The sequence below is a fragment of the Contarinia nasturtii genome, unplaced genomic scaffold (genome assembly GCF_009176525.2).
Source record: "Contarinia nasturtii isolate CC-2019 unplaced genomic scaffold, AAFC_CNas_1.1 Cnas_scaffold_350, whole genome shotgun sequence".
Lineage (NCBI taxonomy): Eukaryota > Metazoa > Arthropoda > Insecta > Diptera > Cecidomyiidae > Contarinia > Contarinia nasturtii.
Window position 1 is genome coordinate 2,405,840 of NW_022197705.1, and position 24,451 is coordinate 2,430,290.

General features: G+C 33.3%; 9 protein-coding genes across 11 annotated transcripts; 6 read left to right on the top strand and 3 right to left on the bottom strand.

Annotated features, from left to right (window-relative positions):
- Positions 1 to 1,384: 1,384 nt before the first annotated feature.
- On the top strand, positions 1,385 to 3,573 carry LOC116337985 (glutaryl-CoA dehydrogenase, mitochondrial). The gene is made up of 7 exons (XM_031762994.1): positions 1,385 to 1,573; positions 1,674 to 1,700; positions 2,027 to 2,161; positions 2,235 to 2,468; positions 2,536 to 3,118; positions 3,183 to 3,343; positions 3,414 to 3,573. Exons 1-7 carry the CDS (start codon positions 1,504 to 1,506, stop codon positions 3,476 to 3,478), a joined length of 1,275 nt encoding a protein of 424 aa, XP_031618854.1. The 5' UTR covers positions 1,385 to 1,503; the 3' UTR covers positions 3,479 to 3,573.
- Positions 3,574 to 3,670: 97 nt separating this feature from the next.
- Positions 3,671 to 4,944, top strand: LOC116337987. The gene is made up of 2 exons (XM_031762996.1): positions 3,671 to 4,007; positions 4,089 to 4,944. The coding sequence occupies exons 1-2, from the start codon at positions 3,854 to 3,856 to the stop codon at positions 4,829 to 4,831; spliced, it is 897 nt and encodes a 298-aa protein (XP_031618856.1). The 5' UTR covers positions 3,671 to 3,853; the 3' UTR covers positions 4,832 to 4,944.
- A 213-nt stretch (positions 4,945 to 5,157) lies between these two features.
- On the bottom strand, positions 5,158 to 6,633 carry LOC116337988 (L-xylulose reductase). Its single transcript, XM_031762997.1, has 3 exons — positions 6,470 to 6,633; positions 5,760 to 6,021; positions 5,158 to 5,691 (listed from the first exon to the last, which is right to left on the bottom strand). Exons 1-3 carry the CDS (start codon positions 6,519 to 6,521, stop codon positions 5,271 to 5,273), a joined length of 735 nt encoding a protein of 244 aa, XP_031618857.1. The 5' UTR covers positions 6,522 to 6,633; the 3' UTR covers positions 5,158 to 5,270.
- Positions 6,634 to 6,857: 224 nt separating this feature from the next.
- LOC116337989 (L-xylulose reductase-like) lies at positions 6,858 to 7,936 on the top strand. Its single transcript, XM_031762998.1, has 3 exons — positions 6,858 to 7,035; positions 7,105 to 7,357; positions 7,430 to 7,936. The coding sequence occupies exons 1-3, from the start codon at positions 6,984 to 6,986 to the stop codon at positions 7,848 to 7,850; spliced, it is 726 nt and encodes a 241-aa protein (XP_031618858.1). The 5' UTR covers positions 6,858 to 6,983; the 3' UTR covers positions 7,851 to 7,936.
- A 774-nt stretch (positions 7,937 to 8,710) lies between these two features.
- Positions 8,711 to 10,776, top strand: LOC116338003 (FUN14 domain-containing protein 1). Of its 3 annotated transcripts, none has more exons than XM_031763020.1 (4): positions 8,711 to 8,837; positions 9,245 to 9,365; positions 9,439 to 9,634; positions 10,230 to 10,776. In XM_031763020.1, exons 2-4 carry the CDS (start codon positions 9,265 to 9,267, stop codon positions 10,410 to 10,412), a joined length of 480 nt encoding a protein of 159 aa, XP_031618880.1. In that variant the 5' UTR covers positions 8,711 to 8,837; positions 9,245 to 9,264; the 3' UTR covers positions 10,413 to 10,776. The 3 variants fall into 3 exon arrangements, with proteins under 3 accessions (XP_031618880.1, XP_031618881.1, XP_031618878.1); XM_031763021.1 differs by having other exon boundaries at positions 8,718 to 8,837; positions 9,249 to 9,365; XM_031763018.1 differs by having other exon boundaries at positions 8,722 to 8,841.
- A 2,223-nt stretch (positions 10,777 to 12,999) lies between these two features.
- On the top strand, positions 13,000 to 15,994 carry LOC116338297 (ATP-dependent RNA helicase DHX33). The gene is made up of 8 exons (XM_031763437.1): positions 13,000 to 13,385; positions 13,458 to 13,658; positions 13,732 to 13,954; positions 14,041 to 14,225; positions 14,293 to 14,368; positions 14,429 to 14,963; positions 15,034 to 15,419; positions 15,502 to 15,994. The coding sequence occupies exons 1-8, from the start codon at positions 13,123 to 13,125 to the stop codon at positions 15,781 to 15,783; spliced, it is 2,151 nt and encodes a 716-aa protein (XP_031619297.1). The 5' UTR covers positions 13,000 to 13,122; the 3' UTR covers positions 15,784 to 15,994.
- Positions 15,995 to 16,049: 55 nt separating this feature from the next.
- On the bottom strand, positions 16,050 to 17,374 carry LOC116338302. Its single transcript, XM_031763444.1, has 4 exons — positions 17,140 to 17,374; positions 16,920 to 17,044; positions 16,757 to 16,831; positions 16,050 to 16,648 (listed from the first exon to the last, which is right to left on the bottom strand). The coding sequence occupies exons 1-4, from the start codon at positions 17,298 to 17,300 to the stop codon at positions 16,113 to 16,115; spliced, it is 897 nt and encodes a 298-aa protein (XP_031619304.1). The 5' UTR covers positions 17,301 to 17,374; the 3' UTR covers positions 16,050 to 16,112.
- Positions 17,375 to 17,665: 291 nt separating this feature from the next.
- On the bottom strand, positions 17,666 to 21,660 carry LOC116338299 (guanine nucleotide-binding protein subunit alpha homolog). The gene is made up of 5 exons (XM_031763441.1): positions 20,340 to 21,660; positions 19,376 to 19,723; positions 19,167 to 19,298; positions 18,938 to 19,074; positions 17,666 to 18,866 (listed from the first exon to the last, which is right to left on the bottom strand). The coding sequence occupies exons 1-5, from the start codon at positions 20,745 to 20,747 to the stop codon at positions 18,509 to 18,511; spliced, it is 1,383 nt and encodes a 460-aa protein (XP_031619301.1). The 5' UTR covers positions 20,748 to 21,660; the 3' UTR covers positions 17,666 to 18,508.
- A 995-nt stretch (positions 21,661 to 22,655) lies between these two features.
- Positions 22,656 to 23,865, top strand: LOC116338300 (ubiquinone biosynthesis protein COQ9, mitochondrial). The gene has a single exon (XM_031763442.1). It carries the CDS (start codon positions 22,696 to 22,698, stop codon positions 23,752 to 23,754), a length of 1,059 nt encoding a protein of 352 aa, XP_031619302.1. The 5' UTR covers positions 22,656 to 22,695; the 3' UTR covers positions 23,755 to 23,865.
- The last annotated feature ends 586 nt before the right edge of the window (positions 23,866 to 24,451 follow it).

Below are 24,451 nucleotides of genomic sequence, written 5' to 3' on the forward strand. Positions count from 1 at the left end.
GCTCAACAATTTTTCATGCATTACTGTTTATCTGCATTGATTAGAATCACTACCGAGCCGAATAATAAATGCTTCTGCTACACACCAAGATTGTTGCAACATCATAAAAATGAAATGAATGTCCTATTTTTATGGCAAATTGAATTCACTATGTAACATAGTTTATTATTTCGTTTATCATTTATTTTATTTCTTTTTTTAGATATTTTTTTGCCTTGTTTGTAAATAGGTATATATATTTTTTACGAAAATATTACTTATTTCGGTGAATATTATTTCTCGTTTTTGTGTGACAAATTGCACATGAAACGTTCTAGGAATTTAGGAGGATTTATTAAAAAGAAAAACAGATAAAATTGAATGACATCAAATTCGTGAAGATATTACATCGCGAATATAAATGAATTAGGAATTCCTATAATAAATTTATTACTAAATTTATAATGTAAAAAATACACATACACAACAACAAAAAATTAATTGAAAAAACAACAATTTAATATTATTAAACTGTGAAAATAACGACTATTATTATTATTATTAGTACGAAAAAAAAAATGTATGAAAATATTTGATAATGTGAAGATGAAGAAATTACATAAATCATTTTTATTTATGTGTTGCATGTGTAAATTAAACAAATTTCTAGGTATAACATATGAATCGAGATAAAGAAAAAAAATACAAAAAATAAAAATTAATCCAGATATTTACTATTATATGTATTTAATAAAATTAAAACCACATACACACAATAATTTCAAATTACAGACAACGGAGAAAGAATTAATCAAACAACGTGTTCTAGAATTAGACATAATTTATCATAAATTTGCATATTACAATAATAAAAATAAACGGAAGAACATTACTACTACAGTAAAAAAAAATGAGAAGAAATGCGTTTAGATAAGGAAAACTTAATACAATATTTAAATGATGATCAACCGAGTTTTTAAATTACAAACAAACAAAAAACACACAAAAAATCAATAAATAAATAAACTGAACATAATTGATCAAATAAAGGCGAGCGTGTGTTTTTTTTTTTCATTTTCAGACATCTTTATTACAGGCTACTCTAGGGGGCTGAATTTAACATTTTCATGATCGTTCCGATTCATTGAAATTTATGATGGAAATATTTCTTCATTCTATTTTGGGCGGAATTTTTGAATTACAAATATTTCGATTACGTTATTTTCCATTATTTGTTGGGAACAACGTCATGAGAAAATTTTAAGTTTACTGAGCATACTTTGCTTGAAATATTTGATAAAGAACAATAATAAACATGATACACATACGTAATCAAATCCGATGACAGCACAAGTGTTACGCATGTGTGATACATACTCGTATATATAAGATTAGTTCACGTTCAGTCAATCAGACGAGAGTTGTTGACTGAGGAGGTATTTTCATTCATTTTGCTGCTAAGATTTGTGTACGACAATTGAATTTAAAAAAAAAATCAAAATCCAAATTAAATCGAAATAAAAAATGGTTTTTGCGAGAGTTTTATGTAATATAAAATCTGGTGTTCCGAAAAATGTTCTACACCATCAACGCCGTATCCTTTTCATAACACCCAAAAAATCGAATTCAATATTTTCCTAATCCAAATTATTGATAAATAATATTTATCCTTAACTAGCTACTTTCTCTTACAGTATTATTCAGTTCATCAGCTGCAAAACGTAAGTTTGAATTTTCATGATACGAATCGTAACTCATGACAAAATTTATAGTCGTATATGTTTATTTATTTAGAAAAAAGGTGTGTTGTCATGTTATTGCCATTAATATTAATGCCACAACAGATTGTTATCAATAAAATGTGATCCATGATTTTTGTGAAACATACGATGCGAAAATATTTTAAGTGTTTAGTAAATAGTCAAGTCAAGTTGTTTATGAAATATACGAATAATCTCATTGAAGTTTATCATGTCTTATCTATCTATGACAAACGTACTGAATATATTATTAAACGTAATTTTATTCGATTAAATTCTTGATATAGATGGTTTTGATTGGCAAGATCCATTTCAATTGGAATCGAATCTGACCGAAGATGAACGATCAATTCGGGATACAATGCGATCGTATTGCCAGGAGAATTTGATGCCCAGAATATTAGAGGCAAATCGAAATGAAGGTAAGATTTTGTTTTTAAATTCTATTCAAAATAATTTATTTTGATTGTTGTCAACTTATTCGATACTTTGAAGTGTTTGATAAGGCAATAATGACTGAATTGGGAAACCTCGGTGTACTTGGAGGCACAATAAAGGGCTATACCTGTGCAGGCATCTCTAGTGTTGCATATGGTTTAATAACTCGTGAGGTCGAGCGAATTGATTCGGCATATCGGTCGGCTGTGAGTGTTCAAAGTTCGCTGGCTATGGGTGCAATCTATGATTTCGGCAGCGAAGACCAAAAGAATAAATATCTACCGAAAATGGGTACAATTACTTTAGTTCCATTGAGTTCCAGCAGCATTGACCGCTAAATTATTTCTTTTTTTCGTAGCCAAAGGTGAATTGATTGGATGTTTCGGATTAACAGAGCCAAATCATGGATCCGACCCTGCCGGCATGGAAACAAACGCCAAATACGACAGCAAAACAAAATCGTACATTTTGAATGGAAGCAAAACATGGATTACAAATGCACCAATATCTGATATTTGCATCGTATGGGCACGCTGTGAAGATAAGAAAGTCCGTGGTTTTATCATTGATAGATTAGAAAATTCAGACGGTTTGTCTACACCGACAATTCATGGAAAATTTTCATTGCGTGCATCGGCCACCGGAATGATATTAATGGAAGATTTGCGTGTACCGGAACAAAATGTTTTGCCCAACGTTGAGGGGCTCAAAGGAGCATTGAGTTGCTTGACAAATGCTCGATATGGAATTGCTTGGGGCGCACTAGGCGCGGCTGAGTCATGTTTACAAATTGCTCGAGATTATACCTTGGACAGAAAACAGTTCAATAAACCATTGGCAGCAAATCAATTGATTCAAAAGAAATTCGCCGATATGATGACAGAAATTGGGCTTGGCCTCAATGGATGTGTCCAGGCTGGTAGACTTAAGGATCAGAAAAAGTAATTTTCCACTTATGATTGCCAAATTTTTGTCACTTATTCGACGCACCCACGTCTCTTTTAGATTAACACCCGAACTTGTATCACTGCTTAAACGGAATAATGCCGGTAAATCATTGGATATTGCACGCAACGCAAGAGACATGCTTGGAGCTAATGGAATTTCAGATGAATATCACATTATTCGTCATCTCATGAATTTGGAATCGGTCAACACATATGAAGGTAAAAACAATCCATAATAATAAACTTTTGCTGTACGTAGTCTAATGAGAATGATAATATTTATTTACAGGAACTCATGATATTCATGCTTTGATTCTTGGCAGAGCCTGCACCGGAATAGCTGCATTTAAATAAATTTTAATTTCTCTTCGAAAAAATTTGCCGTCTGTGAAATAAATGTATGATAATGAAATTGTTGAATAAAAATATGCATTTTAATAGAAAACCAAGTTCAATCACCCTGAAATAAATGACTGTACACATAGACAATGTGATGGAACTAATCTAGTACAACAAAGTAATTGACAGTTCATTTCTCTCCAACAAAAAAATGAATGTCAAAATAGGTGTATTTACAAATGTCATTCACATACATTATGTATTTTGTGAAAAATTGCCTTTTTTCATACTAAAAAAAATATCATATTTCGATTTTCGTACCGTACACCGTAAATTTAGCAGATAAACAAGACAAATCGAAAAATTCAAAATCAATCTAGTTCAGAAACGATGGAAACAAAGGAGACGAATGAAATACCGACCAACGATGACATTGCAGCCGCTCGTCGTGAGGCTCGTCGTCGAAAAATTTTGGAAAATTCCAAAAGCCGCCTTTCACGAATCACTGGCCGGGAGGACACAGATGAAGACGATAAAAAGACAGGTAGGCTCAATTCAAGTTAAAAGAAATGTACAATTCGGAACGACGCGATATTTACCGGGGGTGATTTTTTTTAAATTTTAGACAAGGAAACTGAAACACAACCCAAGGAACAAGTCATTTACCCCGATCCAGAAGTAGAAAGAGACGTCTATGTACCGCAAACCACACCACCATTCCCACCCGAATTGTTCGGTGCTGTTGACGGTATGGGTTCAATCGATGATCGTCAGCAATTTTTCGAGCTGTTCAATACATTACAACAACAAAATTCGGGCCAAGCAAATTCAAATACTTTTGCTGCGTTTGCACAGTTTGGAAATATGGGTGGTGGCGAGGCTGGACCAAATGCATTTTTCGGAAATTTAAACACCAATGAACAACCAAAAGTACCTGAAACACCATTACAAAAATTTCTCAACACAAAAATTCACATCGGTCTATTGGCAGTGTTAACCTATTTATTTATTTTACTGACACCATTTCATTGGAATGTTTTTCTTGTTTTTCTTCTCTGGGAAATTGCTGAAATTTTCATTTTACGTCAGCACGAGTCAAATTCAAATGGTATTATAAATGTTTTGTTCATGTTGGCTGGAATATCGCCGGCGAAAGTAAACATTGTCTTGAAATGGGTTCAATTATTGAATAAGGTATTGCGGGATGTGGCATTGTTTATGTTTTTCTTTGTTCTCACTCATGTGTGCCGCGTATATTGGACCGGATTGAGTCTTGTGCCATTGATTGAACGTAGTGACCAAAGTCAGAGAATACCCGACATCATCGATGGTAATGCCGATGATGAATTCGAACATTTCGAACTATAAATTTTAGCAAACAATTTATACAAAATTTTTATTATCCTCTATGGTCGTCGTTCATAAAATGTTCAAATCGATTGTGGTACTTAATAAAATTTGAAAAGAAATTTATGACAACATTTATTATCTATTAAAAGTGAATTGGAATTCTCATTCGGAATGTTCAATTACGAATATCATGTGTTCATTTTTTCATATTCCAAATAAACATATCAAAAGAAACTCAAGAGACTTATCAGTATCAAAAGACTATATACCAGTCATAAATATAAATGGTGACTTGACGACATTTCAGATAGGAACTGAACATTACACAAAAATTATCATAAAAATCCATTAAAATTTTCCGTTTGAAAATAATTTCTTTTATTGTTTTATAGTTGACCTCTTCAACATTGAGTTCGACATTTCTTCCCCACTTTATGAATATAATCTTTGCAAAAAATTAGCATGCGCAACAACCACCTTCGATTGGCAAACTGTTGCCGTTTATGAATGAACTTTTGTCGCTCAATAAGAAGATTATCGGATCAGAGACTTCATTAAGTTCAGCAAAACGATGCAATGGAATGCGACTCTTCATTTTTTCAGCTTTGGTTGGTTCGCTCCAATTGGGAATGCTCATTGCGGTAAGAACTACTGTTGGATTAACACTATTGACACGTATATTACGTGGTCCCAACTCAAGTGCAAAAGCCCGGGTTAAACCGTCCACAGCGGCTTTCGATGCTGAATAAATTGCATGATTGGCGAACGCACGTAAACCAGCCAATGATGACAGATTAACAATACTGCCTCCATCGTTGAAATTCGGCAGTAGCGTTTGCGTTACATTGAAAACAGCCTTGACATTAACGTTCATCGTACTGTAGAAAAAATGAAGCCAAATAAGTATTGATTGATATGCGAAATGAAGCCATTTAAATAAACTCACTCATCAAAATCCTGTTCACTCAATTCGGTGACTGGTTTGCAAATAGCAATACCAGCATTGTTGACCAAACCATCGATTTTCACACCCTTGAACACATTGACGAGCTCGCTTCGTGATTTTGACCAATCACTTAAATCAAGTGGCACTGTTAATATGCGAGGATTTGTTGCTTTTAATTCGGTCAATGGCCCAGCAGAACGTGAAATCGCATAAACCGTGGCACCAAGCGCATCCAGGCGTTTGCATAGGTCTCTGCCGATTCCTTTGCGAAAATTAATTTATAGAAAAAATCGCGTTACTTATGTGTTATTTTGGTTATCGTGCTATTTTGCGCTGATAAAGCTAAAAATAATCAATGATTAAAGGGTCAATGGGGCGGGTTTTTGAAAACATGTTCTCTGCTCAAAATATAGGATGTAAACAAAAACCATTGTAAATTAATTTAAAAATATTATGACAAATACAAATTTTGCACGAGATTTCCATAAAAGTAATCTGCTTTGAAGCTTGTAGATCAAAAGATACTATTCTAATGCGGTCAAATTTCTAACAGAAAACTGTTTTGAAAAATTATTTTTCACTTTTCGCCAAACTTATAAGAAATTAACTTTGTTTAAAACAATCTATTCTATTCTATTTACTTATCGATTCCATCGAAATGACATTTAATTAATCAAATTACGTTTGGTTTGCCTTAATCTGTGTATTACCTTGTCCGGCGCCAGTAACAACGATTGTTTTGTTTTTAAAGTATTCAGTCATTTTCAGCAATTAAAATTCAAATCAAATACGTAATGGAAAACGTTTTAGTAAAGTGATCTCACAAAAAAAGAAACAATATGCTCTCTCTCCAACGAACGAACGAAGAATGAAAATAAACTGTTCTACTACAAAAAGAGATATTTTCTTATGTCACACACATATGACGATGATTGGGTGTGATCTTTTGACTTTTATAATGTACGTAATATTCATAATCTTTATATGGACGTTGAAATATCAGTAAAATTACCGAATATTATCTAGCATGAAATAAATCAGAGTGAAAAATGGTTGATAATTTATTTAAAAATAAGTTGAAGTAAACAAAAGTTGGCAAGTGTAAAATTGCAAGCGTAGTTTTCACAAATGCATCGTATTTGTTCGAAGCGGGTATAAATTCGTTGAGATTTCATTAAAAATGTTTAGTCTGAATTTCAACCTCTGCTCTCTTCTAAATATAAAATGGATCAGGACTTCAAAGGCAAAACATATGTTATTACTGGTGCCGGTCGTGGTAACTGCGACTTCACAACAACTTTTTGTTTCTGTTTTTTTACTTAATTTTTTTTTTGTGTTTGAAAAGGTATCGGAAGAGAAGTTCTCGAACGTCTCCATTCATATGGAGCCACAGTGTATGCGATTGATATGTCGCCGATGGACGATTTAAAAACATATTCAAATGTCATTACTCTATCGTTAGACCTGAGCAGTTGGAGTTATGCTCGCACACATTTAACAGAAGCTTTTAAAAATGTACAAATCGATGGTTTAGTTAATAATGCAGGAATTACCATTTGCAAACCATTTGAAGAGCTCACAGAAGATGACTATGATAAGTAAGTTGCTTGCCGATTTAGATTTAAAAGAGACAGAAAAAGAAAGAAAATTGTATTATGGCTTCTTTTTAGAGTGATGAATATCAACGTTAAAGCTGTGTTCAATATAACACAAGTTCTATCAAGTTCAATAAAAAACGGCGGTAGCATTGCGAATCTTTCATCGTTGGCTGGATTGCGAGCATTCCCCGAACATTCTTTATATCATATATCCAAGGCTGGCGTTGATGCAATGACCCGTGCTCTGGCACTTGAATTTGGAGCACGAAATATTCGTGTGAATAGTGTTAATCCAACTGCGTGCATGACAGAAATGGGACGCTTCATTTGGAGCGATAAAACTAAGGCTGAAGGACTTTGGAGCAGAATTCCATTGTACCGTTTCGCTGAATTACGTGAAGTTGTCGATCCAATTCTCTTCTTTCTTGGCAACCAATCATCTTTTATAAACGGAGTACAATTGCCAATTGAAGGCGGATTCTCGGCGTGCTAAATATTTCACAACATTATTTGCAATTTAACAATTTCATTGTTTTATTAAACTGTGACGAAAATATAAATAATATTTTATCAAAATTATTCTCATATTTATCTAATTGTTTTGAAGAATGTAAAACAAATTCTTTTTAAAAAAAATTGAAGAGAAGATGATTTTGAGGTAGAATGGCGTCAATGTTGATTTGATATGACAACCGAGACCGCTGCTAAAAAAATTTAAGGTGGTTCTCGCAGCAAATACGTATTTCCAGAAAAATTGCAGTCTAAATACCACTAGATCCGGATACAAAGGAAACGAATTACTGGTTGAGGCTTGGAGTAAAGTACCTGTCTTTGGCCTTGGATTACCTACTCCTGAATATAACTATTGAGATCTTGAATGAATAATGAAAAAAAATACTTTTGATGCAGAGCACACGTATTACATTTATTGTTGAAACATTAATGTTTGCATCAGAATTAACTTCTCCTATCATACTGTCTAATTCATATAAAAGTAGAAAATTGATCATTTCTCATAAAATTAATTTTGGAAATCAATCATTAATTTTCTTCTTTGAAATTAATTTTTAACACAGTAATCACACCAAAAACAGCCATTTCTATTTGAATTTACAATAAAATGTAGATTTTGAAAATGCCATTGAGAAATTTGTAACATCATTCAATAAAACATTTTTCAAAATTAGAATTCATTTTTTTAATCCACGTACGAGATAATTTTTTGAACTCAGAAGCGGAAAATTTCAAAACTACACCTTCAAAATACTGCTGTAAATATATTTGCCATAAAATCTAGTACTGCAATAGTAAATGTGTATAACTTCATTTCTATATAATGCGATATTCTTTGCGTTTGTCATTTCGAATTTGTCAAAGTGAAAAGGTATATACCTAAACAATTTTCATTGTTTTTTCTACTGCGAATATTACTCGAACCACGATTACTCGATTAATCGATTATTGCTAATTTGGAGAAAGCGTAAGTGGCCTTTGCTGTTTTTATTTCAATTTGAACATTTTACATACATTCAACTTGAATAATATGTATCTAAAGCATTTTTGAATACATTTGGCGTCTTTTTCAATGACAATGACACAATCAATTAAAATAGACGCAAAAAATGTCTAAACAAAAAAGTGACTAAAATCGCATGCCAATGAAAGAAAAAATCTCGGTATACATTCAAAATAATAACTTGTTCATGTTATTTCTATGTATGTCATTGAAGTGTGTGCCAAAAATGAAAAAAATTATCTCTAATAAATATTCATATATATAGTATTATAAACAATAGTTCCATCCATTGGACATCTGTGCTATGATGTCATTGTTTTTTTTTTTGCTTCATTTGATATGTATTTGTTTTTCATACCGTTTTCATGTAGAAATAAAGGAAAGCAAAAAGATGCCATCGAACAACGCTGGAAGCTGTTTGGACAAGATTTTGGCTGATGTCAGTAAACAATCGGCGACAAAACAAATCCTAATTGGTGCTGCCTCTGGATGGTAAGTCGTTATATCACCATCGAATGACCTCATACAAATTTTTGTTCAAACCATTTTTTGTCATGTGATATAGGGTAACTGGTTTTGCTTCGGCAAAAGTTGGTCGTTTGGCAGCATTTACAATTGGTGGCGCAATCATTTTGTTAGAAGTAGCAAATGAACAAGGAATCATAAAAATCGATTGGAGCCGACTTTATCGGAAGGTTGATGAAGCCGGTGACAAAGTGCAGGAAAAACTTACGGGAGAGGGACCAAAATGGATGGAAAAGGTGAGCAATGCTTTAAAAGTGACCGAGTCTCTTTGTTTTTTGTTGGCTTGCACAAAGATTAGTTTTTAGTAGAATTTAGAATCTGGAAGTCAGTTTGAAGTGGTAAAACAATGCAATTTTCTGCACATTTCTAGGCTGAATATTATATTAGAAATAATGTACCAACAGCAACCGGATTCTTGGGAGGTTTTTTGTTGGGAATATCATCGTAATATCAATTTTTATCATAACGAGCCAAATTGAGAGCACGCGCGCGCGCCGAGAAAAAGCGTTAACATTGTAGCTGTTTCCATTTCATTTTTAAAAGATTTTTCTGGACTATTAAACCCAACCAAAACGAAACTCAAATTAGAATCAATTGAATTTACCATTTATTTCATGATTGACAATGAGATCATTTCCATCAAACACTTAACTTCTTCAAAGAATCAATTATCCAAACTTATGAATTAAAAATGACTTCATTGCTCAATAAACTGTCTAAGTTTGCTTCTTAATTTGTGTTTTATTATCATTTTATGAATAAAAAATCAATATATTTTATGAGATCTGGTGTCATAAAACTGAAATGTAAATTGTAATTCTCTTTATGCAGGCCGAACGTTATGTTGATCGCAAACTCGACCAAGCCGAAAGCACATTGAAGAAAAACCAGAAGAAAGCTAAGAAATGGTACGCAGCATTCATTGGAGACGACAGTGGGCCGAAAATTAACAATTTGCACATATTTTTGGTTGGGTTTACTGGAGGTGTTGCCATTGGACTGGCTAGTGTTTAAACTTGATTAGTATTCGTGAAGTTCATAAAAACAAGAATGTTTACACAGCGTAGTGACTAACTATATACATTTTACATTTACAATGGATCGTTCAAAATGCACGGCACAACAAATTTTTAAAACAAACCAATATTGGCAATGAGATTGAATGAAATTTTATGGCTGATACTATTTCGAAGATCTGAAGCCCACCACCAAAGCATGTTTCAATTTCAACATATTACTCAAATACTTGCACAATTTGAAATATGCTTTGCTATTGTGTTGGCCATTTTGTGCTTCGCAAATAAAACATAAGTATTATTCTTTAGTCACTTAAATTATAACAACAGACGAATAAAGTATACAATGATGAACATAGAAATGCTTGAAAAATGAAAACCTTATCAATGGAATCATATTTGATATTAATATTTTTGTTTCATTTTTGGAACTTGATGAGGGTGACACTTGATGACTAAAGGTAAGCTCTTTTATAATGCACTCAGATTTTCCAAGATCTTATTCCAAATATCTTAAATTCCAGTGAAAAAATTATCGCTTGGAACGAACTCACTACGTGTCAATAAAGTTTATAGAGACTATCAATAGATTTTTCTACCATGGTTATTGATAAAAGTAGAAAAATAAGCGATGAAGCGTAAACAGTAAAATATTTTCGAAAGATTCTATCATAGCTGTCCACGAACGTTCGTTCGTAGAATATTTTTTTGGTCTTTTTGTTCGTTCGTTCGTTCGTAGAATTGTATTGCGTTCGTTCGTTCGTTCGTAGAAACTGAAATGTTCGGATTGTTCGTTCGTTGTTCGTACGAACAACGAACAACGAACACGTTCGTTCATTCGTAATTTATGAAAATTTATTTTCTCAAAATAAACAAATATTGTGATACTAAATGTAAATTGGAAAAACCTTAAATTGATTTTTCCCGCTTTTCCAATGGGAAATTGTGAAAAATAAGCAAAATATTGACTCTCGTACGAAAAAATTTTTTTCTCACTTTTTTGTGCATTATACCCAGTCTCCGAGAGTTTCATATAAGGTTGCCATGTAACTGCAGAAAGTCAGTCGAAAATATTGAAAAAAAATCTGGACTGACTGGGTCTCAGACTGGGTATAATACAAGAAAAAAGAGAAAAAAATGTTTTCGATATTTTTGTGCACTATACCGAGTCTTCGAGAGTTTCATATAAGCTTGCCATGTAGCAGCACAAAGACGGTCGAAAAGACGAATTTTTTTTTTTTAATATTTTCGACTGTCTTTCTGCTGTCACATGGCAACCTTATATGAAACTCTCGGAGACTGGGTATAATACACAAAAAAAGTGAAATTTTTTTTTCTTACGGGAGTCAATTTTGCTTATTTTCACGATTTCCCATCGGAAAAGCGGGAAAAAAAGATTTAAAGTTTTTCCAATTTACATTTAGTATCACAATATTTGTTTATTTTGAGAAAATAAATTTTCATAAATTACGAACGAACGAACGTGTTCGTTGTTCGTTGTTCGTACGAACAACGAACGAACAATCCGAACATTTCATTTTCTACGAACGAACGAACGAACGCAATACGATTCTACGAACGAACGAACGAACAAAAAGACCAAAAAATATTCTACGAACGAACGAACGGTTCGTTCGTTAGTGTTCGTGGACAGCTATGGATTCTATTTATTTTTTTATTTGCTTGAAAAAAAAAACTTATTTTGAAAAGTTTTGAGGCTATGCATAATATGGCATTATTAAATGGCTACAATTTCATAAATTAAAGTTTCTGCTACTTGAGTGAAGGATTTAAATACTATCGAACCGAAGATGGTCGGAGAACGGTCGGCGTCGTAATGATTTCGTCATCGGATTTTTTCGGAATTCGGTATTGATTGGATGCTCGACGAAATTCGCCAACTTTAAGTTCTGATTGGTTCAGAATAAAAAATCAACTTGGAATTTGAGTCTATAAAAGTGGAACATGGAGTTTTCTACATGATTTATTTCCTGATACAACAACTTCCCATTCATTTTTCATCAGTTCACATAAATTATGTATTAAATTTTGTCCGAGCTCCGAGCACAGAAAGAGTCCGACCACCGATCCGATCCTATCCGAGGTAGTCGGAGAACGGTCGATATCGAATTTAATAGTCTCGACGAAAATTTTAATTTGATCAGCAGTTTTCTCATACATTTGATTGCGCATGGCCTTGTTATCAACATCATCGTTATACAATCATTTCTGGGCACCAAATATTGAATACAATCATTTCTGGGCACGTCTTGATGCGCTTAAGAAATGGAGATTGGTTTGCAATTGTTTTATATGTGCACCAAAAATTCTTATCAAATTGTTTTGATACATAGGAAGATATGCCAGAAAATGCAACAAAACACATAAAATAGAAGATAACACAGAAGATTCATCATCTTCTGCAGAAAATGCATATGGTGTGTGGGTATAAAATGGATTCATGCAAAAAATTTGAAAAAATCGCCATCGGCCGTCTGCATTACCTACCTTAAAAAATCCCATCTGTATTCTAGTGTGACAGTAGTAAAATGTCAATGTCACACAGTATGTCGCACATTTTATTTGACTTGTTTCACACATTGTGTATGTTTTTGTTAAACGTGAATTATGTAGCCTGCTCTTTGCACCGACTTTAAGTTATTTTTGCGACAAATTTTTACGTAGATAAGAATCATAGTTTAAATAAAATGGATTCTAAATATTCGATAATTGATAAAAACAAGTCAAATGTGTCTGAATCTAGCCCATTCAGTTTAAAGCGAAAATTTTCCTATGGCTCTGCAAATGCAGTACCACAAGCAAAGAAACCGCATTTATCAAATGTTCCGAAACTTTCGAATCCATCGCCAAAACAAAACGCCACACAAAATGGAACGGTGACTACCAAGACCGCTGTTGATAATATTCAAACGCAACGCAAACAATTGCCAATATTTGCTGTACGAGAGCAGTATGTATACATAACCACAATCTTGAATTTAATTAGCAAAATATAAAAAACTCAAAATTTGTCTCTTTTTAGATTATTGCGATATTTACAGAAATGTAATACATTAATAGTTATTGGCGAAACTGGATCAGGAAAAACGACACAGATACCTCAATTTCTACTTCAAATCGGACAAGATGCCATTGCTGTGACACAACCACGACGTATTTCGGCTATCAGTATTTCAACACGTGTTAGTAAAGAGCTAAAATGTAAAATTGGCGAAACAGTCGGGTAAATATTGTATTCATTTGCTTTTGGAAATATCCAGGTTGACTGAAGAATTTTTGGGTACTCATTCATACAGATATACGGTGCGTTTCGAAGATGTTACATCGAAAAAAACAAAAATTCGTTTTATGACTGATGGCTCATTGCTGCGAGAGGCTATGTCGGATCGTCTATTACTACAATATAGCACCATAATACTGGACGAAGCTCATGAACGTACAATAAATACGGATATTTTATTTGGTTTAGTAAAAAATGCTCAGCGACAAAGAATAGCATTGAATAAGAATCCATTGAAGGTATTTTCCCATTGGTATTTTTGGGTATTTTAATCGTGTACAAATGTTTTAATGTCGTTCTATTGTGTTTTTTTTTTCGATTTTAGATAATTATTATGTCGGCCACAATGGATGTCGACCATTTTTCCAATTATTTCAACAATTGTAAAACTGTTTACCTCCAGGGCCGAACATTTCCTGTGAAAATTATGCACGTTAAAGAACCACAAAGTGACTATTTGCACGCAGTTCTATCCACAGTTTTCACAATCCATCAGACAGCACCACCAAAGTAATTAATGATCAATATCTCTTTGGGCTATATTTCCAACACTAATGACACATGCAATTCATTTCAGTCATGATATTTTGGTATTTTTAACGGGTCAAGAAGAAATCGAAGGGATGGCACATCAAATTAAGGCAATGATTAAGGTAACACTATAAAATTCAGCATTCATTTGTGTAAAATGTTAATTTTGTTGTTTCGCACAGTCAAATAGTTTAAAAGGTCCGACTTTACGTGTTTATCCATTGTATGCGCAACTGGCGCAAAATCGACAAATGGATGTATTCGTGCCATCAGCGCAAAATCAGCGCAAAATAATTTTGAGTACAAACATAGCCGAAACGTCGTTAACAATTTCGGGCATAAAATATGTAATCGACAGCGGTGTTGTGAAACGACGAGTTTATGATTCAAAAACCGGCATGGATACACTAAAAGTGAAAAAAATTAGCCAAGATCAAGCGTGGCAACGTTGTGGTCGTGCTGGACGAGAATCGGAAGGATTTTGCTACCGAGCATATACATTCAAAGAATTCAAACAAATGCCAACAACAACAACACCGGAAATATTGCGTAGCAACATTGCAACGACTGTGCTACAATTGATGTCGCTCGATATTGATTGTCGAAAATTTGATTTTATTGATTCACCACAACCGCAATCAATTGAACTGGCCTTGAATCAACTGATTGCATTGGGTGCTGTAAGTTCGGGAAAACGAACTGAATTAACTGAAATGGGTAGAAAGATTTGTCGATTACTTATCGATTATTTCCAATTAATTCTTTTCTTTTGTGATTCTCCCCTTAGGTAGAAAGATGGCCAAATTTCCGCTTGATCCAAAATATAGCAAGATCTTACTCACCGCACCATCGTATGGTTGTTTGGAAGAGGCTCTCAGTGTTGTGGCACTTTTATCAGGCGAAGAAATATTCATAAATAACATTCATGACACTGATCGACGTGGTGATGCATTGACCGCTCATGCAAAATTTGAAAATGAATTTGGTGATCACTTGACGCTGTTGAACGTATTCAAAGCATATGTGAAAACTGAACGACCCAAAACATGGTGTCATGAAAATTTCCTGAATACGCGCAACTTAGCCTATGCACAAGAAGTTCGAAATCAACTGAAAGAAATATGCAATCGCTTCGATTTGGAAATCGCAAGTTGTGGCAATAAATTTGATCAGGTAATTTACTAACATTTTCTATATTTTCGAATAAAAAAATGGTAAAAAAACAAACATATATTGAATTCCATCCCGATTTCAGCTAAGAAAGTGTCTTCTATCGGGTCTTTTTATAAACATTGCGGAATTTCAGCAACGTGACAATCATTATTTGACACTAACAAATCGTCAGCGTGCCAAAATTCATCCGTCGAGTGTACTTAGTGGCAAATCAAATGCAGAGTATATATTATTCACCGAATTGGTGGCCACTGGAAAAACGTACATGCGAACTGTTACACAAATCGATCCGGAATGGATCGATGAAGTTATCCCGAACATTCAACAAATTAAAAAACTTTTTAAAATTGCCGACGGTTCGTAAAAATGCCATAAATACGCAATAAATACACGTGAACATAATTTTTTTTATATCATTTTACAAATCAACCGAATGCAATCTTAAAAAGAGATGTGATTATTATCATCATACACGAAACGCTACACAGCCGATAAAAGAAAATATACGAAATGTACTATTTTTTTTTCTTCATAGGAATTTAAAATAAAAACAGATTTATTCTATAATGTTTTAATTATGAGTATGAATCAATTAGTGTTAAAGCGAATATGTAATATATATTAGATTTGCTGCACAGGTTACGAAGGATAATTTTGAATGATGTTTTGAGGAAACATTATTTGGAAACAAATTTAGCTCAAAATAACATTTTTCACGAATCGATTAAAGAAACCGGTTATCCATTCTTTGCCGCAATACACCATTGAGTATTTTTTTATCGAACGATCATCGAGACCAAAATTTTTCCATAACATTTGATCCATGTTGAATAAGTCATCGGCTTCTCGTTCTAAAATCCTTCGATTCATCATATCAATTTGCGCTTCTGACTCCATTTTATTATTGGTAATTTGGGCCGCATTTGTCTGGCGTTTACTTCGATAACTATATACCGTTGGATTTAAACTGCTTGGATAGTAGTAGTTGTAGTTCGGTTGCGATGGTGTATTGGCCAAACTTTGTGGTGGCATTTTAATTCTTTTATTAGCAACTTTTGGTCCAATTTGTGATGTATTTTGCTCAATCTCCAATGGAAACAATATCTTTAGAAGGTTTCTTATCCATTGCACCAAAAAATTGTAAACACGATCAATATGTTTCCTTAATGTGTTATTTCGAAAAAATCGAAAGATACTGGGGTATTGGACGTAAAAATGTTTGACGACACCTTTGAAAAAATGTTTAATTGTCAATTTTAAAATGTAGGATTTTGTTCATGTCACAGCAAAAAAAAATTGACTGAAGACGGACTACGAAAGTAGCTCCAGTAACTTACATTGGCCTAATTTCACTTCTGGAGTGAGCGTCACATAGGTTTTGTACGCTCTTTTTATGTAAGTTCGAACTGGTTCTAGAAAAATAGAAGGTATGGTGCAATCAGTGGGATATGGTGCAAGTAAGACATGGCCTAGAGTTAGTTGATTAGACTAGATACTTACCAAGATAAGGTGCAATAACTGGCTTCAGACTAATCTCTTGAATAACACGTGAAATATGTGGATCGATTGGACTATCCGTATCAAATGGTACACTATTACTTCGTTCGTCGTCGTTTGGCAAAACGCTATGGAAACCAAAGGGAAATTGTATTTTTTTTTTAAACGGCTGATTTATCCCCGATTTCTATTTTATTGATTGCACTGAAACACCTTAACTTACCCATGATAAATTCCAAATAAATCGATGAAGAGATCGATTAGACTTTGTTTGTCCGATTTATTTACTGAAGACGAATTATTTGCTTGCATTTTCAAATCATCGCAATTTATTAGCGATGCAAACACAAGCAATGCAAATATGTAATAGGTAATACGATCCATTGAATATCAGCCAACTTGAATTAAACGACTTACTTGTAAAATATTATCTGTATCGACTAAATTTTGCAAACATGATCAGTGAACTGTTATGGCAAAAATAGCACGAATCCCCACTATCAATTTGGTGTGTACATTACAAAGCAATTAGATAACTATATGGAAGTAACGACGTAAGAGAACCCTAATTGCGTCGAGTATCTTCTTTCGAAAATCGAAAATAACAATAGTATTGCATACTGGTATACCTAATGAGTTACCGTCAATTAAGCCAGGCTTTCTGATTAGATTTCTTTATTTTATTTTCACTTCCGGACCCCGAGTTCAAAGTGTCAAAATAAAAAATGAGTCACACAGATCAATAAAAGGTCATTTAGTATATATCGTTTAATGAGTGTGCGTATATTTTTACAATATTTATATAAATTGCTTTTCGGTTTCAGTTTTAAATTAGAACTTAAGTCTAAATACTGTTAGAGCGAAATTCGAGTTTTCCATAATATTTTGATTGTTTTTCCTTCTCAGTGTGAATAAATTCATATCAAAATGTTGTATACAGCATTAGTATTGAATATACAGAGGAGAATTTAAAAAAAACTCAGGCCGAATTACCTCTTAAAGCTAATATTGGTTCTGACTCTGAATTTACAATTTAAAAAAACTGTTTTTTTTATCTTTTCTTTTTTTTTGGAAAAAAAAACCCAAAGAATACTTTCATATTTCGAGTCCAATTATTTCATGTACGAAATAAATGGTGTGTTCATCTGCAGATTCAAAATAAAAAATTTTTTGGCTACACTTTTCACTTATTTCAACTTAAAAATTATCATAACAAAAATATCTGTATAAAAATAGACAATATTTTTTTTTCTTTAAAAAAACGGTAGATGGTGATAACGCGCAGGTAATTTCCATTTTTGCAAGAGGAAAATGCATATTCCAAATGTGAAAATAACGAATGAGTGAATTGCATAGTTCATATTGAGATAATGTTTTTTTTTCTCTCTCTCTCGTAATTTTATGATATCATCTCGGTTGGTTTCCGGAGACGCAAAAAAAAATATTATCAAAACAAAGATAAAACGATTAGGAATTCGATATATATTGCGTCACTGGCGCTTCTAAATCGTAAGCCGATGCTATAGTCGAGAGCGTGACAATAACAATCAAAATCACGCGGGCTAGACTATTCTCGTATACGGGGGGGTGGTCTATTGGAGCATTAGCGCTGATAGGTTTCGTTTTAGGATTGTGTCTTTCACCGAATTAAAAACCACTTGAATATTCTGCGTGTCGACGGCATTGGTAAAGTGATGATAAATGGCTGTGTGAGTATTTCGTCGAGTGTTCATAAACATTTGGAGTATAAAATTTTGAACGTCTAGTATTGAATGCGGGTTGCCTGTAAATTGTGGATAATACCAACGTATATCAGTCTCTGGATTTCGTACTTTAAGCGCTAGCAAATCGGTTTTATTTAAAAATAATATCGTTGAAATTCCTTTGAACGTTGTATTATTTACAATGGTGTCGAATATATTTTTCGACTCTTCCAGACGATTTGTTTTCCTATTTGAAGACAAGAAAAAACACTGATTAGTTTCGATTGTATTGATGCTACGATAAAAATGGTGACTTACCGATCTTCGGCCAGAACCTGATCAAATTCCGATGTTGACACAAGAAATAATACTGATGTCACCGAACTAAAACATGTTGTCCATTTTTGTCGTTGAGTTCGTTGCCCACCCACATCTACAAACACGAACGGAATGTCCTGTAAATGATACACCAATTTATAGATTAATATTCATTTTCATTCAATCAGTTTCCAATCCCCATTTTCATTTAGATTCAATTTAAATTTACCTTGATCTTAATTGTAAACTCATAAACACCTTTTGTCGCCTTTCGACAATGCAGTATATCTTTTTGGGACGGAACGTAATTTGGTTTTGCTATTCGATCGATTTCATCGAAAAAGTAGCTTACTGAATCACTCTGGAAATTGAAGGGATTTTTTTTTTAAATTATTAATATTAAATCGAACATGAAAAGAAATGACAAAAAGCACATACGATTTGAAATTCTCTTCGACGATCATATGCCCTTCGAATAGCTCTGTCTTGCCATAACATTTTCACTGTGGGTGCATATTCTTCAAAATATTCAGCGTCCAATTCGTTTCCATGGAGAATTTTACGCACACGTTCCGCCGCCAATTCCGATGTTGGATTCTCCCATACAATGTCCAATTTTTCACGGGCATCGACTAATACTTGCATACCTCGTACGATATTTTGATAAATTACATGTTGATATTCTCGCATTAGTTCGGGCTCAAATTTAATGCCATGAATAATTCGCATTTGTTTCAAAAACGTTGACTTTCCAGATTCACCAGCGCCCAGTAACAACAATTTCACCTAAAATAATTTATCATTTTCAATCAAATAAACAAAAAAAAGTTATCTCTCTCGTCGTGTTCACTCGAATTTCATTGACGTGTGAAGAGAAAAAAAAAAGAAGAAAATCAACACAAAAATCAAAAGTACTGTCATATCAGCGAATTCATCTCTACTGTGTCCAAGCAGAGAATGAGTCATATATGAATAATAAAACAAATAAAACAAGAGTGTACTTGCTTTGCAAAAGAAAAAATAATAATAATACAAATCGTTGTGATAAAAGTTATTAATGTGATATTTTTTTTTTCACTTTTCAACATCGCGCGAAATTACAGATGAACAGCGATGATGTGAGAAGAACTAGTTTTTTGTGCGATCAAAAAAAAAAAAAACATGTGACATGCAACTGGTCATACACTTTAATCATGTGTTTATGGTTGATTTCATTTTTTTTTTCGTTGTTGTTTTGTTTCCAACCAAAATAAATAAACACCAAGAGAATGCCAATGAAAAATGAATATCAAAACAACCATATACATATAAGTAGATATCAACCAATGATAGCCACCAGTCAAATGAATGAGAGTGAAATTTTTTTTATAATTGAAGTTGGAAAGTGAGCATGTTAACATACCTGTCGTCGGAATGTATGTTTATCTTTTTCCAAAAATTTGTCGATTTCGCGAGATTTGTATCGTTGTTCCAACTCTTCTGGACTAGCACGAAATCGCATCAAATAGTTGAAGATGTCATTGCAGCATCGCGAACATGAGAATCGATGCATTGATCGTCTGCTATTTTGATTGCCGTTCAAATTACAATTGGTGCTGTGGTTGTTGCTCACAAAACTCATATCACCATTACCGCTATTGCTTGCGACTTGAGCAGCAGCGGCAACGGCGACAGCAGCAGCAATATTCGACTTATTGTTGCTATTGTTAATATCATCGTCAATGGCTTCCGCCATCTTTGCAACATTCGATATGTCACTTTTATTTAGATACTTTTTCTTGCCACAATTCAACATAAATCCTCTTTTCATACGGGCTCCGTAATCGATCAACACACAAATAAAAAAAAAAACACTCTTTCACGTTCCAAATCACTTGTAAACTGTTGTTGCCTTAGCGATATACGTTGTTTTAAAACGTCCCAAATCCGGAACATACACTACATTATCTCTTTCGCTCTCAGTCTTTATGTGATATGATTCAATTGTTGTCAAACTAAACACAATGTGTGTTAAACACAGAGCATTCACATCTATCGTTTTCTGTATAAACAATTCGCTTCTCTTTTGTGCCCGATTTTCGAACAAAATTTTATTATTAATTTTTTTCGTTATTGTTGATTTACAAATCAGTTCTTTCACCAGAATCGATGATACTTATTATTATTGTGCAATTAATGAACCGGAGGATGTAATTGCGTTTGGAATTCGTGCGATAAATTATCATTGTTTGCTCGAGTTTTTTTTCTCTCTTCTTTGATTCAATCACATCGCACTGCTTAACACAACTGATATTATAGCAACAACAACAAAAAAAAATATGTGTAGAGAAAACACCACAGCGAATTTAATTTATGCTCGTAAATTGCTAATAACACAATTCATATAATTAAAAAAGCACACTTTTCCCGTTTCACACTTCTGCCAAATACTCTGCGGCTTTTCCATTCGACAATTTTCGAATAAAAATATTGGACAGAAATTATGGCAAAATAGCAAAAAATAATTTAATTAATTCGATGTGTTTTTTTCCTGTTCTTTATTTTACTGAATTAATTCGGAGCAAAAACAAAAATTCCACTCCCGTCAAAATCATTCGTATGCTCTGAAGTGAATGCTCTGTTGTAATTGCTTAGGTGTATTCGTATTATTTCTTTTTTTCCGTCTCTCACTCACTCGTTCTCTCTCTCGTTCGATCACACTACTCTCTGTTTAATTTACGCTCTGTATTTACATCTTACTATGTGAAATGCACATCACACACCTATTCGAATGTGATGTTTCGCCTATTCTAACGATGTATTGGTGCATGCGTTTTGTTTGACATTCCATTCCAATCTACTACGATAGTTTTGAAATCGCTTCGTCTCTATATTCACACATTTACTTCACATTTATTTTGAACGATCGACCATCAACGATTTTGCAAATAAATACGTAATTCGGAATGTGTTAAATAAAAAAAAAATCAAAATAAACCAAATAGCCATTTCTCATTTACTCACACTCTCTTACAAATTGACAATATATACATAACATGTAGTTTAAATGATATAGACATACGTATACAACGTCAACTTGTCTCCGTGCATGCATCAAAACAAATACTGAAGTTTAAATGTCAAACGAAAAAAAACAAACGATTTGGCCTTTTGCTCTATTTGGGCTGAAATAATTCTTTTCATCGTTTTCCGCATTCATCAGTGTATTCATTATTATATTTCAAATTGATCATTTGTATACATGTCAACAATTCAATTAATTGATCACCTGAACAAAACGGCATCATTGCCGTTGTCAATCTGTTTTGAAACAATTTCATCAACAACAACCCTGACTGCATGTATATATGTGCATTTAACATACTGCCAAATGCGTAATAATAATTCATGTTTAACACATTCAGCGGCGCCAATTTAATTAAGAAAATTGAGCTCACTACATACACCATCGATTGCAAAAATGTTAATAATTAGCCATATCTCTTTTTCGGTTAAGCACGTATGAGTGTTGGGCACTTAAACTGCACATTCAGCAACTGATTCTCTTCAATTTATTTAATTAAATCGTAAAAAGAGTTGACATTAAATTGTTGTTCCGTTGTTATATGTTCCTTCGTTATAATTCGAATAATGCGCCGATTGTCAATTGTTTGACATCAAACTTTTCATTGTCAAACCGATTTTTTGAGGTTATGTCAAGACAGATTATAAATAGACGAAGTTTGACAATTCGACGGTCAATTTTATTCACATTCAATATGTCGAACCTTTCGGTATTACCAAAATTATTAAAATTACGTCCTATCAATCACATGATTCTCTTGAATGTTCGACAATTGACATCTGGCATAAAAAGTGAAAAAATAAATACAATAGTGACACACAATTGTGCTGGAACAAATGGAACAACAATACACCACCGTTCGATTGAAAATTCAGTTTTGGTGAAGCGTTTAGTTCATACCAGCAACCAGCATTGGAAAGACGATGACACAAATAAATCGCATATTGATCAGTTTCGTGCCGACGAGGTCAAAATTGAGCGTGAATATGAAGAGAAACAAAAAAATGAGCAACAAACATCCGCTGACAATGACCATTCAACGACCGAAAATCATGAAAAAATTCAGAAAATTCGCTCCGACATTTTGGATGCATCTCTAAAATTTGTCGCAACAAACGGTTGGAGTCATGAGGCAATTGCACACGGTGCTGAATCGATAAATTATCCAGGTATAGCACACGGTATGTTTCCCAATGGCGCCATCGAATTAATTCATCATTTCTATGCGAAATGTAATCGCGAATTAATTGAACAGTTACAACGTGAAATCACTGAAACTAGTGAAAAAACCGTCGATAATGGAAAAAGGGGCGAACCATTGAGCCCAAGAGATTTTGCAATCAAAGCGATACGGATGCGTCTCGAAATGATAATACCGTACAAAGACAGTTGGGCACAGGCCTGTGCTATAATGACTCTGCCACAAAATGTGCCCACATCATTAGCACATCTCTTAACATTGGTCGATGATATTTGCCATTCCGCCGGTGATCGATCGGTTGACATTGGCTGGTACACAAGACGCATTGGAATTGCTTCTATTTATAAAATGGTCGAATTGTATATGTTACAAGATAAATCACCGGAACATACTGATACGTGGACATTTCTGGAACGTCGCATGGATGAAGGCATTCAAGTACAAGAATTTCTTAGCACATCTGACCAAAAAACACAAACAATGGCCAAAGCACTCGGGTCAGCCTTTCAAACGGCCAGAAATATATTAGGAATTAATTGTGATAAAAGATGAAGCAAAAATTTAGTTCAATAGAAAATGTTCATATTTTCAGGCATAATTTTGTTGATGTTGTTTTAACAGAAATAAAGAAAATAAACTGTATGCAGTTTTGCCAAGCAGAAATATTTTATTTAATTTTATTGAGGTCTTTTGATGTCACATTTGCATTGAAAATTATACGACCCAAAGACACTTACTTACACAATGAGCTTAACTTACTCCAAAGGTCAAGGTCTGAACTTTTTACTATTTTGCATCATTTTAAAGGCTTGAAAGTGCCATAATTTTTACGTTGAAAAACGTACTACTTACGGTTATCTCGATATGCAAAATAAAAAGTTGAAGGTCAAAATAAAAAAAAAGAGAAAATTGTATTTTGAAAATTGAAAAACTTTATTTTCGATATATCAAAGATATGTATTAGTTGACAAAAAAACTCTATAAAAATTCGTACGAAATCTAATAATATGGCTTATATTTGTGTTTCAATTATTAAATTAGTCGTTATTAAATGAATTTCGTGTTGTTTTTCTTATCAATTTGTGATCGAAAATGTCTCTTTGGGATGAGGAATTCAGAGAGGAATGTCATAAAAATGAATGGGATATTTACACAATTTGTTTTTTTTTTTTTTTTCCATTTAAATCTAAACTTACAAAATTAATCTATGCATAAAACGTAGCTCTTTAATATAAAGAAATAAATAAAC

Excerpts from the sequence above, each read along its gene's own strand:
- LOC116337985 (XM_031762994.1), top strand. The coding sequence starts at position 1,504 with ATGGTTTTTGCGAGAGTTTTATGTAATATAAAATCTGGTGTTCCGAAA. Across the intron at positions 1,574-1,673 it reads TGTTCTACACCATCAACGCC|TATTATTCAGTTCATCAGCT; the intron begins GTATCCTTTTCA and ends TTTCTCTTACAG. Across the intron at positions 3,119-3,182 it reads AGACTTAAGGATCAGAAAAA|ATTAACACCCGAACTTGTAT; the intron begins GTAATTTTCCAC and ends CGTCTCTTTTAG.
- LOC116337987 (XM_031762996.1), top strand. The coding sequence starts at position 3,854 with ATGGAAACAAAGGAGACGAATGAAATACCGACCAACGATGACATTGCA. Across the intron at positions 4,008-4,088 it reads TGAAGACGATAAAAAGACAG|ACAAGGAAACTGAAACACAA; the intron begins GTAGGCTCAATT and ends TTTAAATTTTAG.
- LOC116337988 (XM_031762997.1), bottom strand. The coding sequence starts at position 6,521 with ATGACTGAATACTTTAAAAACAAAACAATCGTTGTTACTGGCGCCGGA. Across the intron at positions 6,022-6,469 it reads TGTTACTGGCGCCGGACAAG|GAATCGGCAGAGACCTATGC; the intron begins GTAATACACAGA and ends ATTTTCGCAAAG. Across the intron at positions 5,692-5,759 it reads AGTGAACAGGATTTTGATGA|TACGATGAACGTTAATGTCA; the intron begins GTGAGTTTATTT and ends TTTTTTCTACAG.
- LOC116337989 (XM_031762998.1), top strand. The coding sequence starts at position 6,984 with ATGGATCAGGACTTCAAAGGCAAAACATATGTTATTACTGGTGCCGGT. Across the intron at positions 7,036-7,104 it reads TATTACTGGTGCCGGTCGTG|GTATCGGAAGAGAAGTTCTC; the intron begins GTAACTGCGACT and ends GTGTTTGAAAAG. Across the intron at positions 7,358-7,429 it reads ACAGAAGATGACTATGATAA|AGTGATGAATATCAACGTTA; the intron begins GTAAGTTGCTTG and ends GCTTCTTTTTAG.
- LOC116338003 (XM_031763020.1), top strand. The coding sequence starts at position 9,265 with ATGCCATCGAACAACGCTGGAAGCTGTTTGGACAAGATTTTGGCTGAT. Across the intron at positions 9,366-9,438 it reads ATTGGTGCTGCCTCTGGATG|GGTAACTGGTTTTGCTTCGG; the intron begins GTAAGTCGTTAT and ends CATGTGATATAG. Across the intron at positions 9,635-10,229 it reads GACCAAAATGGATGGAAAAG|GCCGAACGTTATGTTGATCG; the intron begins GTGAGCAATGCT and ends CTCTTTATGCAG.
- LOC116338297 (XM_031763437.1), top strand. The coding sequence starts at position 13,123 with ATGGATTCTAAATATTCGATAATTGATAAAAACAAGTCAAATGTGTCT. Across the intron at positions 13,659-13,731 it reads AAAATTGGCGAAACAGTCGG|ATATACGGTGCGTTTCGAAG; the intron begins GTAAATATTGTA and ends TCATTCATACAG. Across the intron at positions 14,226-14,292 it reads CATCAGACAGCACCACCAAA|TCATGATATTTTGGTATTTT; the intron begins GTAATTAATGAT and ends AATTCATTTCAG.
- LOC116338302 (XM_031763444.1), bottom strand. The coding sequence starts at position 17,300 with ATGGATCGTATTACCTATTACATATTTGCATTGCTTGTGTTTGCATCG. Across the intron at positions 16,832-16,919 it reads AGTTATTGCACCTTATCTTG|AACCAGTTCGAACTTACATA; the intron begins GTAAGTATCTAG and ends CTATTTTTCTAG. Across the intron at positions 16,649-16,756 it reads AGAAGTGAAATTAGGCCAAT|GTGTCGTCAAACATTTTTAC; the intron begins GTAAGTTACTGG and ends ATTTTTTCAAAG.
- LOC116338299 (XM_031763441.1), bottom strand. The coding sequence starts at position 20,747 with ATGAAAAGAGGATTTATGTTGAATTGTGGCAAGAAAAAGTATCTAAAT. Across the intron at positions 19,075-19,166 it reads AGTTTACAATTAAGATCAAG|GACATTCCGTTCGTGTTTGT; the intron begins GTAAATTTAAAT and ends TATCATTTACAG. Across the intron at positions 18,867-18,937 it reads CAGGTTCTGGCCGAAGATCG|GAAAACAAATCGTCTGGAAG; the intron begins GTAAGTCACCAT and ends GTCTTCAAATAG.
- LOC116338300 (XM_031763442.1), top strand. The coding sequence starts at position 22,696 with ATGTCGAACCTTTCGGTATTACCAAAATTATTAAAATTACGTCCTATC.